The 13,141-nt window shown below is 44.8% G+C and overlaps 1 protein-coding gene across 12 annotated transcripts in view; it reads right to left on the bottom strand.

Moving 5' to 3' along the window:
• Positions 1-13,141, bottom strand: part of PDE5A (phosphodiesterase 5A) — a 78,276-nt gene that overhangs the window by 64,248 nt on the left and 887 nt on the right. For 2 of the 12 annotated variants that reach the window (XM_035111538.3, XM_035111537.3), the window contains exon 1: positions 9,357-9,614. The exons of 2 other annotated variants lie outside the window; for them this stretch is intronic. In XM_035111538.3, coding sequence (XP_034967429.1) covers positions 9,357-9,484 — 128 coding nt within the window. In that variant the 5' untranslated portion in view covers positions 9,485-9,614. Of the gene's footprint in view, positions 1-8,488; positions 8,738-8,958; positions 9,615-9,674; positions 9,790-12,915; positions 12,973-13,141 lie in introns of those variants that run through there. 8 more of the 12 variants (XM_035111545.3, XM_088660387.1, XM_088660390.1 and 5 more) reach the window with 7 other exon arrangements.

The raw sequence follows: 13,141 nt of genomic DNA, 5'->3' as shown, positions 1-13,141 counted from the left end.
GAAACTGCTTATACTGAGATCTTAAAATGGCATTTTCAAGTGTGAACAAAAATTAGTAAAATCAGACCTTCCTAGAAGCAACATCTTAGGGAATCCTACTATGATCCTCAAATTTTCATAGTCCTCATTGTTTCTGAGAACTTGTAAACATGGCAGTGTGACAAAGGGCGCAAAGCTAAAAACAATTTAAAATGCCACCAATCTACTGGCCTCTTGCTTGCACCATCACCATAGCTCTCTGTAACCATTGGAACACTCCCCAAACATTGGATTGCACTGTACATATAAGTATTTTGCAAATTTCAAATCTCATTTTTCAAAAAATGCTAATCTAACATTTCAGAAAAAATAAACTTGTGATTCTGCATAGCTGGGAGTTATTAATAACAGGACTAGCATAATAGAAACCAGCTATAATCTGCAGTACTGAGAGAAAGAATACCACACTTTCTGGCACAAAGGGGATTGAATTCTGACAGGGACACATCTTCGTGGCAGTGATTCAGTGGAGGGGTGTGTTTGTGTAAGAGAGAGAGAGAGATACAGACAGACAGACAGACAGACAGACAGACAAACTATATAAAAGCTGCTGGAATTTAAAACTCAAGTTATGATAAGCTCCTGTACTTCAAATTCAGCACTACACCACTGCTTCTTGCTAAAATCTATATTTCTCATTCATAAATCTGATCAAAAGAAACAAAAGTGATAATTCATTAGCATGTCTATTCTCCCCCGCCCTTAATAAACTTTTTCAATTAATGGAAAAAGTAATTTCCATAGAACGTAAACTGAGTTGTAAGGTAACTGATGGTCAACAACCAAAAGCTGAACCAATTTTGTGTTTGAATATGGGTGATATGCCAAATATATGTGATATTCCAGATACAGAGTGTTGATCCTATTAAGACATAAAGGTAATAGGTAAAGGGACCCCTGACCATTAGGTCCAGTCGTGAACGACTCTGGGGTTGCGGCACTCATCTCGCGTTATTGGCCGAGGGAGCCGGCGTACAGCTTCCGGGTCATGTGGCCAGCATGACGAACCAGAGCAGCACACGGAAACGCCGTTTACCTTCCCGCTGTAGTGGTACCTATTTATCTACTTGCACTTTGACGTGCTTTCGAACTGCTAGGTTGGCTGGAGCTGGGACCAAGCAACGGGAGCTCACCCTGTCGCGGGGATTCGAACCGCCGACCTTCTGACCAGCAAGCCCTAGGCTCTGTGGTTTAACCCACAGCGCCACCCATGTCCCCTATTAAGACATATTTTGTGCCAATTAACTAAATATAAAATGTGATTTGCAGTCTTCCTTCCCCTAGCGTGAATTCAGTTTGGATTTGCCCTCAAAGAATGTGTAAACTGTATCCCTATTTCCAGTGCTTTTTTTCTGGGGGACACATACCCCTAAATATTTTGTGAATCTTTGTACTTTTTTCCATTTACTGTATTTATTTTCCCTGACTTGAATTATAAAATGGTGATTTTCTTGAGTCATAATGAGAGTACCCCTAAACATTTTATTTTATTTTAAGAAAAAAAGCACTGCCTATTTCTACAGATATTTTCTCCTTCCTGCAGGGATGGGCAGAAATATCCACATATATCCAGGCAATTGTTCACATAGCTCTTCAAATCCAAATCAGATCCAAGTGAATAGAGCACATTCATTCATAATGAGACTAAGGCTGCATTCAGACATGGGGCCGTGTTACTTTGAAGAAATGGAGGCAGTGAGAGATTTTACTTTCTTGGGCTCCATGATCACTGCAGATGGTGACAGCAGTCACGAAATTAAAAGACGCCTGCTTCTTGGGAGAAAAGCGATAAACCTAGACTGCATCTTAAAAAGCAGAGACATCACCCTGCCAACAAAGGTCCGTATGGTTAAAGCTATGGTTTTCCCAGTAGTGATGTATGGAGGTGAGACCATAAAGAAGGCTGATCACCAAAGAATTGATGCTTTTGGATTATGGTGTTGGAGGAGACTCTTGAGAGGCCCATGGACTGCAATAAGATCAAACCTACTCATTCTGAAGGAAATCAGCCCTGAGTGCTCACTGGAAGGACAGATCGTGAAGCTGAGGCTGAAGAGAAGACTCCCTGGAAAATTCCCTGATGTTGGGAAAGCACAAGGAGAAGGGACGACAGAGGACGAGATGGCTGGACAGTGTTCTTGAAGCTACTAACATAAGTTTGACCAAATTGCAGGAGGCAGTGGAAGACAGGAGTGCCTGGCGTGCTCTGTTCCATGGGGTCATGAAGAGTCGGACACAAATAAACGACTAAACAACAACAACAATACGAGCACTTCTAACCCCATTTCGAACACTTCTTTAACACCGCAGTACATGTTACAATTGCCTACAAAGGTCCGTATAGTTAAAGCTATGGTTTTCCCAGTAGTGATGTATGGAAGTGAGAGCTGGACCATTAAGAAGGCTGATCGCCAAAGAATGGATGCTTTTGAATTATGGTGCTGGAGGAGACTCTTGAGAGTCCCATGGACTGCAAGAAGATCAAACCTATCCATTCTTAAGGAAATCAGCCCTGAGTGCTCACTGGAAGGACAGATCGTGAAGCTGAGGCTCCAATACTTTGGCCACCTCATGAGAAGAGAAGAATCCTTGGAAAAGACCTTGATGTTGGGAAAGATGGAGGGCACTAGGAGAAGGGGACGACAGAGGACAAGATGGTTGGACAGTGTTCTCGAAGCTACGAACATGAGTTTGACAAAACTGCGGGAGGCAGTGCAAGACAGGAGTGCCTGGCATGCTATGGTCCATGGGGTCACGAAGAGTCAGACACGACTAAACGACTAAACAACAACAACATGTTACAATATGGAACTGTGAGGTTGTTTTTTACATATACATTCACATGTTCCGCTAAATTTCTTTTACACCAGGTGTGACACAACAAACATCACTGGACATGTTGCTACTCCCCCAACATTTATGCACTTCTGTCGCCCGCCCCCCATGATTCACCCATGAAAACTGCAGAAAAACTGTATGATGCTATACTGCCTAAATTTTGTCAGTTTTACTCCTGCATTTTTCTGGTTTATCACAGCTGCAAACAGATTGTTTTGTGGAAACAATTAACATAGAAATGAGTGCCAAAATCCACTATATTCTGCTAGATTTCCAGAGGTGCTGTTTTGTTGTGTGAAAGATCAAATAAAATGCAGAAATTATCAAGTACAACGGTGGACTTTGGGCTCTCAAATATCAGGGGCACCCTATGCAACACTAAAATTATGGTTCATTCTACAGCATTGTTGTGGTACCCCCTGCAGCATTATGCCCAGTGCAGCCACACCTGTTGAGACACCCTAAAACCACCTGAATCATGTAAAGAAACATCAGGAAAATGGAATCAACTGCTGTCTGAGATGCAAGCGGAAATAAAATGATTGGCAGCCAGAGAAGAATGGCAGACCCAGAGACAAGGGGATGTTTGTACCCTCCTAGATAAGGGCTTTCCAAATTTCACTCCCTTCTCAGTCCCAAGCAAATCCAGACCCTTGATGAAAACAGCAATATATTTTCAGCTCCAGCAGCATATTAGGGACGCTTATCTGTTGGAAGGGACACACTGTTTTCACTGCAAAAATGAACATGCACAGTTATTCGTGGCCTCCTTACACTTCCACACAGTGCTGAACATCTATTTTAGGAGCTAAGGTGAGGAATACTGAATGACTAATGAAACTCTTATTAAAGTGAGATGGTCTTCATTCATCATCTCATTGAGCAATCTTTAAGGGATGTCTTTAAGAAAGATCCTAGTATTCCAACTTACAGGTAAGAAGGGTAAGCCAATAATTTTGCTGGCCATTTTTTGCTGGCTGAAAAAGCTAAAAACCCAGGCCCAGAACATACTGCTAGATCAGCCTTTGCCAACCTGGTACCCATCATCCGTTTTGAACTATAACTCACATCAGCTCCGGCCAACACAGCCATGCTGGCTGGGGCTGGGAACTATAGTTCAAAACATCTGGAAGGCAGCAGATAGGCAAAGCCTACGCTGTATCAAAATGGTTGATCACAACTCTCTAAGAACTTTTTCTGAGCAAGATCTATGGACTCTGGGGTTCCAGAGCTGCACTACTGTGCATCCTGCATATTTCCGTGGGCTTTCTGTAAAAGAACTGCCTTGTCATCATGCCAAAGAACAGTCCCCGCCTTATAACTCGTACTGAGGAATGCTAAACATTCAGGAACACAGATCCAGTTTCCAAAGCAAGCCCTGTTCCTGGTGTGATCTCATGGATTCTTATGAAGTCCTGTTAATTCAAGTATGTCGTGTGGCCTTTTAAAAAGGGGGAAATAAAATGGGTTTCCAAGATAATTGCTTTAAGGAGTATCTTTATACAAAGTAACTCCTCCAAAAGCTCACTGAATACTTTTTAAAGTATCGGCCTTGATTCCTTCCCATGTTCTCTGTGCGTGGAACTGCTTATGTACACTGCACTTTAAGCCCAAGTCCAAACAACTGTCTGTTCACTGAAGAAGGAGGGGCTGTGATCCCAAACCTCTGCTGATCCCCCCAGCCAAGCAAGATTTTTAAAATTACTATGAACACACAACACACTCTGCACATGTATAGCCTGGAAAGAATCATACCCAAATTGTTTATATAGCCTAAACTTCAGTAGGCCCTGTTATAAATACAATGCCGGAGCTCTCTCTTAGTTCTCTTAGGGCGAAATAAGTTAAATGTATTACAAGATAAACATGAACTGCAAGTGACAACCATGAGCAGAAACATAGAAAGTTAAAACAAAACATAAAGGCGGTGTCCCTCTGATGCTGAAGATGCCATTTGAAGAGTACACTGTGGGGATTCTGCTATTATACGGTAAATCCAAGGCTGCGCTCCTATCTACATACTTGGGAGAAAAGCCCCAATGAAAATAATTAAACCTACCTGTGATTAATATGGAAGGGATCGGAATACATGAACGCTCGACAAAACTGTTTCAAAATTGATTGCAGGAGCTTTTCTACACAAATGAGGCTGGCACATGCCAAGAACACAGAGGTTGTACCCATTACCTGGAAGTAAGCCCTATGAACACAGTGGAACATACTGTTGAGTAAACCCGGATTGGATTGGGCTTCATGCATTTTTATTTACCCATAAACAAATCATCATTACTATGTTAGTAGTTTGGAACATCGATCCCTGAGTCCATCTTCACAATCATTCATGCGGCTGTAACCAAGCCTAAATGTACACCACTGGAATCACGCAAGCAAATAGCAGCAGTATTCGCCGCTGTAGATATTTTAGTCTGCAACTGTTACCTAAATAATTGCATGGTTTACTGCATTATTCTTGGACGTTTCCCCTCCATTGAAATTAATTGTGTAATATGCCGTTTCAGCCACAGCAGATAGCAGGACAAGTAACATAGATTTTAACAGAAGTGCAGATTGTGACAAACTGCAAACAGGACAGAAATAATAAAAAAATGTGTCCCAGGAAAGAGAACATTGGAAGGATTCTGCTGGATTAAGCTAGTGGCCCATTTCGTTCAGTGTTCTGTTCACACAGATGCCCCATAGAAAGTCCGCAAGCAGGACCTGAGCGGAACAGCACTCTCCCCACCTGTGAGACCCAGAAACAGCAATTTGGAGGCATAATGTTCCCAAGAGCAGAAGTAGAACATAGCCATTGTGGTTGGTAGCCATGGACCATTTATCCTCTGTGAATTTGTCTAACCTATTTTAATGCTGTCCCCCTTGATCGCTATCCATAGTCCTAGCTACGTGCTGTGCGAAGCAGCATTTTCTTTCATCTGTCCTGAATCTTTCAACTTTCAGCTTTGCTGGATGCCTCTGAACTCTGGTGTTACGAGAGAGGGAGGAAGAAATTCTCCCTATCCACTTTCCCCATACCATGCATCAGAGAATCGTAGTATCATAGAACTGCAGAGTTGGAAGGGACCCTGAGGATCATCTAGTCCAAACCCCTGCAATGCAGCTGTACCATGCATCTCTTTCATGTACCCCCAACTCCCCTTACTTGTTTTTCTTTCTTTAAACTGAAAAGCCCCAATACTGCAGCCTTTCCTCAAAGGGCAGCTGTCCCAAGTCTGAGTTCCAATGTCCCACCTGCCTGATGGGAATCTTGGAAACCATCGCTTCTGAATGTTCATTTTCCCTACGCCAGCTGCCGATTTGACTACTCATACTTGCAAATCCATAGTTGTGTAAGCAATGTAAGGAACTCTTTTTGTTAGTACCTGTAGGGCAACTGACAAAATGAAACTCTTTGGTAAAATTGGTTCAATCAGTTCTCTGAATAAGGGTGAAAAAACAATAGCATTCACACACAAGAAAGGTATCTGAATTCTCAGGTGAGCCCCAAATCTTGCAGAAGTACACAATCCTTTGGCAGTGGTGGGGGAACAAAGGTGGGAGGAAACCCCTAAAACAGTCCAACAAAAACTGAGCATGCTTAGTGGACACAGAAAGTTGATGGTAGGGGTTAAAAATGCCTGAAAACTAGGAGGGTTGAGGAATGGAATGGAGTACTGTACTGTATATTGAACAGGAGCATTCCAAGTCACAACACTTTTTTTACAGGTCCCACTTGTTGTTAAAAAAATTACATTCCCAACTTCTCATAACTCCACTCACCAAGCTGTTGTCATTTATAAGAAAGCATGTTGTTATCAGAATAATAGGACAAGCTCTGCCTCTCATAAGCCATCAATCAGTCCAGCTAATGAAGATGGAATTCAGAATTGCTGCAAAAATCTAGCATGTTTATACAAGCTGCTGAGCATTCGCTGGACATATCTGAATACCTTGCCAGGAGGGTTTGACCTTGGACTAAATCGGATGCATTGACCACAACTTTCAAACTGCCTCCCCCATGGTATTATCATGACTTCAGGATGAAATACTATAAAATGCACAAACTGGCATCTTTTCAGAAGATTATTTAAGATGGAAACACACCCTTTAATTTTCAAACAGTTAACTCCCAAACAGATATACAAAAGATGAACCACCTTCCACATTTCACAGTTGTAAGTTTATAAAATAAGTTTTGAAGACTGATTTCCGCCAAATTTAACATACACAATTTTTGTGTATGTTACAGGGTGTTTCCAAACAAGCCCTAAAGTTAAAAACAGGAGACTGTGATCTTGTTAGGAATATGGTATAGCATTTTACTTAAGCTTTACCAATAATGTATCTTTATGACCAACACAAAACAATTCCCAGCATTTAAAAATGGACATACATCCATCTTCATGGGCTAAAAACAACAAGGAGCCAATACAATTTTATATCAATTTGGAACAAATTTCAGTTTCTAAGGCTACAAATCTAGACTCACACTTACTAAGGGGTATGCCATGCTAAAAGCGGTAGGGCTTGCTTCTGGTACAAATTTATAGGATTGCACAGATTAAGCCAAGATCAAATCTGAAGGATTTACTTCAAAGGTAACATTGATATAATCAGCCTATAAAGGAAGTATCTTAGCTTGAAAAACTGGTATTTCTCAAGGGTAGCTTAAAAGGTCCCTGTTTGACATTAAGAAAAGGTATCCTATAATATGCTGGCATTATACATATCTAGACAGAGATCCCACTGGGCTGCAGAACATGTAACACTGTAATATGTAATATGAACAATTAAACTATACATAATTGGGATCACATATGCATAAAATATGTCTATGCCTATTAATAGATAATGCAGCTAATATACATAGCCGTATATAAAACACACCAAAGTATAGTTAATGCTGTTTTAGTTGATTGTCTGCCTTTCAGTCAATTAATCAACTAACAGAATTAAAGTAAATTGGCACATTACTGAAAGGTCAGGTATCAATGTCATTTTGAGAAATTGGGGGATAATTTAAAACTTAACCATTTCTTTCCCCCCAACAGTTAAGAAGGAAAAGCCATTCTTTTTCCATTTCCTGTGATAGGTACACACCACAACCGAAACAGTCTAAAATATGTGTATATGTGCATTTGCCTCTCAACTTCACTATCCAAAATCAGCTCCCGAATATTAATCAACAAAACCTTAACAAATTGAAACGCAAATCAGAGCATGCTGCTCCAATGATTATGCACACAGTAATTATACTACTGTATATCCTGTACCATAAAGAGCAGAATTTATGAACATCCAAATGTGGTAAGTGCCACACAGTACAGATTCACAATATATCTGGGCGCATTCTACCTTTAACTGAAGGCAAAGGCAAAATAATTACTCAATTATTTTAACAACTGTAGCCAACATCATTAGTGGCATGATGTACTAAAGTGAATGAAAGACAGAAGGGGATCACTTGACCCCATGACCTGGAACGCATTAGATGCATTATGCCTGTAACTACATAAAAATGCACGTAAGGATTCTGAAAGCCTATGCCAAATATTACACAGCTGCTATGTTTGGGGGTTTAATCTATTAGAGCTTTTCTGCGTAAAGTTCTTACCACAAAGCATCAGCGTTATTCCACTGCAGTTTCACCCCATTTCCACACATCCACTTTGCAGGAGATAAACCCCCCAATACATTACACGGAAGTAACTTCCGCTGAAGTATCAGCGGCGTGAATAAGAGGCTGCATTCCTCCCCCTCCCCAAAATGCTGCGGGCTTCAAGAAAATCCCAGCCGCGCGCAGGAGGAGTGCAGTAACTTACTTCCAAACAGATCAGGCGCAATGACACCTCTGCAAGCATCTCAGCCTCGCCCCCCCCCCGCCCCCAGGTTAAAGTCCTAGTGTGATTTATTTACTTATTTAGGCTCGAAATCTCTGATGGGGAGGCATAGAGAAGAGCCTGCCAGTTGAGGAAACCTTAAGAAAAAGAAAAGGCAAACAGCAGGAAGAGGAGCTTGCCAGACACAGATGGGAGGCAGTGACCCGAGCAACCTGCGAGTCAATAATTGATGGGAGCCTCTTGCCTTACCGCACCATCCCAGGCGGAGAGGCACCGTCGCGGCCAAGTCAGGCAAAGCCCATCCCTCACCGCTTAAGGGATCCGGGAAGCCAGCAGAGCAGCAGCAGATGGTGAAGCCCTGGAGAGAGCGGCGCGGAGGGCGAGCTCGATGCAAGGCGATCCCGGAGGCGCCCCAAAGGACAGCTCAGGGAGGCCGGGAGACTTTGCTTGCTTGCCTGCCTCTCCGCCAAGCTCCACCGGGGAGCTCTGGAAACGTCTCTCTCTCTCTCTGTGCATCGTCCCGTCCGCTCTTTTGTTTATAACCCTTCAAAATGGAAACCTGACTCCGCTTCTAAAAATAGCCGCGATCCCGCGGGCCGAGGAGCGGGTCCTCGGCGCTCCAGGGGAAGGGGGGAAATATACCTCGTTTTGTCTCCGAAAGGCAGCATGTCAAACAAGAAAAGGAGCCAGGAGGGAATCCAGGCGCGTGGCTTTGATCTATCTCCGAAGTAAATCTTGGCGGAACAACATCCCACCCGTCCTTCCCCCATACACCAAAAAGGGGAAGAAAAGAAAAAAAGGCAAAATAAAACCCACCCTCGCGGAAAATAAATTCCCAGGGAAAACTTCTTGTCCTGGCTGGGCTGTCACTAGAGCGGCGTGTAGCGCAGCGCTGCCCCCTGGCGGGGAGCTGGGGGCCTCGCCTCATTCGCCGACAGGGGCTTCTCTGCGCAAACTTACCGCAGAGTTGCGCTACGGACTTCTTGCCAAGGATCGCCTCATCCCAGCCATCGCTTGGCAGCAAAGCGAGGAGGCACTGCTTCCCCAGCTCCCAAGCCTCCGCCAAACACCACGGTTTGAGCCCTCAGCACTCCTCCACCCACCTCCCCACATCTAAGTCCATTTTAGCCCAGCAGAAAGCCCTTGGCTTCCGTGGCCAAGCCGCCAATGAAAGTCTGCCCTTGGGTGTGGTCTGCAGGCACTTGGGAATACTACTCTGCTGAAGCTACTCCAGCTTCCCTGGGTTACAGGTACTTGGATGGGTGGCAGCCAGGAAACAACATCTAGGCCAGGGGTGTCAAACTCAAATTCATCGGGGGCCGCATCCGCAGTTTAGTCACCCTCAAAGGGCCGGTTGTATCTGTAGGACTATGTGTCCACTCTTTATTATCATAAATTATTGTCACTGCATTCAATTATTACTGTTTTTTGTAATAATGTAAGTAATAACTAGCTCTGAAAGCAGAAACATAGTCAGAATAACGGCAAGTAGATATTCAAATGTACAATTATTGTACAATTTATTGAAAAATGATTTTTGGTAACTGCACTGGGTGGTGGAGGCTCGCTAGGGTTTCATGCAGGACCTTTGCAGAGCTACTAGTACCTGGAGATGCTGGGGTCCTTCTGCATGCAGGACAGATGTTCTGCCAGTGAGCCACCACCCTTCACCAAAGGGACTGGCTGAGGTTGACTCACTGGAGCTGCTCTCCTGGTTCCAGGGTTCTTTCCAAGAAGAAAAGAAAAAGAAAGAGGGAGAGAAGACGGAAAGGGAGAAAGAAGGAAGGAAGTAGAGGGAAAGAAAGAATAAGAATGAGGGAGAGGAAGAAAGATTGGAAGGACGGAAGGAAGAAAGGAAGGAAGTAAGGAAGAAAGAAAGAAAGGAAGAAAGAAAGAAAGAAAGAAAGAAAAGAGGGAGAAGGAGGGAGAGAGGAAGGAAAGAGGTGAGAGAAAGAAGAGTAGGAAAGAAAGAATAAAGAAGGAAAGAAAAAGAAAGAGGGAGAGAAGACAGAGGTAAAGAAGGAAGGAAGGAGAGGGAAAGAAAGAATAAGAATGAGAGAGAGGAAGAAAGAAAGGGAAGCGGGGGGTCGCCGCCTTGATTCAGCGCCAGAAAAGAGCACGAAGGGACCCAGGGGCAAAAAGCATTTCCTGTGCAGCGTGAGGCAGCGGGTGTCCGTTTTAGGAGAAGTGCGTAAAGCCTCAGAGTTGCAGTTCGTGAGGCTGAGCCGCTGCTGAGCTCATGTTCATGAGGCTGAGCCGCGGCAGGAGGAAGAGGAGGTGAGGCAAGAGGAGGCGGCGTGCGCCGTGCGGAGAGTCCCGAGCCTCTGGGACCCAGCAGTGCTCTGTAGCACTTTGAATCCTCTTCCTCTTCCACACGGCGCTGCTGGGTGCTTTGTCTGTGTTTCAGCAGCAGCAGCAGCAGCAGCCGTTTCCAGGCGCCGAGCCGTGGCAGGAGGAGGAGGATTCAAAGTGCTACAGAGCACTGCTGCGTCGCAGAGGCTCAGGACTCTCCGTGCGGCGCTGCCGGGCGCTGACCCGGCAAGCTGCCTCCTCCTTCTCCTGCTGTGGCTCGGGGTGCTCCACGCAGCGCTGCTCTGGCCGCCTTTCTACCCACCCCCCACCCCCAGCTGTTTGCCGGCGCTTTGTCGGCGCGGCGCTTCAGCAGCAAGGTCCCGCTGCTGGGTCCCGCTGGCTGGGGCGCTCGGCGGGCCACATGACGAGGTCTGGCGGGCCGGATTTGGCCCCCGGGCCTTGTGTTTGACACCTGTGATCTAGGCCATCTTGTGCTGAAAGGTGGGGTATTAAATATAAGGAAGTAAGGGGATTTCATTCTCAAAACATGAAAGCTGCAGATAGCCTTTGATTTGCAACATTGGCCTTAATTTTCCTTAGGCTGGGACTGGAGAACCTGTGGCTTTCCAGATGTTCTTGGACTCCAACTCCCATCAGCCCCAGCCAGCACAGCCAATGGTCATGGATAATGGGAAGTGTAGTCTATCAACATCTGGTTCCCCCATCCCAGACCTTAGGTCCTGCCTACATGGCAATTCACAGGCTCTACTCACACTCCCTTACAAAATAAAAAAATTCCTTCCAGTACTACCCATAGCTGCCAAGTTTTCCCTTTTCTCGCGAGGAAGCCTATTCAGCATAATGGAAAATCCCTTAAAAAAAGGGATAACTTGGCAGCTATGGAGTACCTTAGAGACCAACTAAGTTTGTTATTGGTATGAGCTTTCGTGTGCATGCACACTTCTTCAGATGCACACAAAAGCTCATACCAATAATAAACTTAATTGGTCTCTAAGGTGCTACTGGAAGGATTTTTTAAATTTTGTTTCCACTATGGCAGACCAACACGGCTACCTACCTGTGTCTTGTGGACAGTGAAACTGAAGCACAATCCTCTCATCCAACACCTCTTCAGTATACTCAAATAAATGTCTTCCTATCCATGAATTCTAAAGCTTTTCGCCAGCCCATGGATGGCTGGAGTTTGCAAACAAGAAAATAATAATAATCCCATTTGCTTTTACAGTTGTCAAATTGTCAAAAGGGGGGGGGGGCAAGGGAAGATTGCAACCCACTGGAATCTTACTAGGATCCCACTAACTGGGATGTCCTAAAATAAAGAAAGCCCTTTGCATTATATGGGGATGTGATTAAGGAACCCTGTTTAAAAAAACAAACAAACGGGTAGGTCTTAAAGTAAATACTGTAGCTGGTAACCCTCACTGGAACTGGAAGCCAATGTGCGACACACCGTCTTAAGGGATCTGCACATCCTGTTGGCTGCAAAAGTGGACTGACAGGCGTGTCCTGTGCTTCTTTATTGAAAGCTGAATGAGGCTTACTCCAGACTTCCCAAGAAAGAGCTCACGAGAACTGCATCCTAGCTCCTCAGGGTGTGTTTACTCCGAAAGAGTGGCATCCTAAACATTTTTCACTGGAGCTCTGATGCCATGGAACTGCGTTCAAGTCGAGCAGGCCGCTCCTATGCACTTTGACTCGGAAATTAGCCCCACAGCAGCAAGTCCAACGCGCAGCCCTCGTGCTCTGCGTGCTGGAGAGCTCGGCCTTATGCGCAGGGATCTAGTCTCGCGTGCACCTAGCAAAAGTTGTCTCCAACTCTTTCAGGGCTTTGCTGGCGCCGGGAGGGGGGATTCTTCGGTAGCGCTCTCAACAGACGCCTCCATGTTACCTGCAGCGTGCATTATTTCAGTCTCCGGACAGAATGTAGCTCTAACAAGGCGCTGAAGGGAATGGTCACGGCTCCATCTGTCGAGCCAAAAAGCGGGATGGGGGAGAGATCTTAACTGGAGCTGGGCAACAGCCTGCCAAGCGACGGCACAGATTGCACCGCAGAGAAACCCAGGAGAATTATTTGCACGGGGAAGGCTTCGGGCAGCAACACAGAGCGCCTGTTT

The sequence above is a fragment of the Zootoca vivipara genome, chromosome Z1, assembly GCF_965207765.1.
Source record: "Zootoca vivipara chromosome Z1, rZooViv2.hap1.1, whole genome shotgun sequence".
Classification (NCBI taxonomy): domain Eukaryota; kingdom Metazoa; phylum Chordata; class Lepidosauria; order Squamata; family Lacertidae; genus Zootoca; species Zootoca vivipara.
The sequence above is the reverse complement of the archived record's forward strand: the minus strand, read 5'-3'. Positions and strand labels throughout refer to the sequence as shown.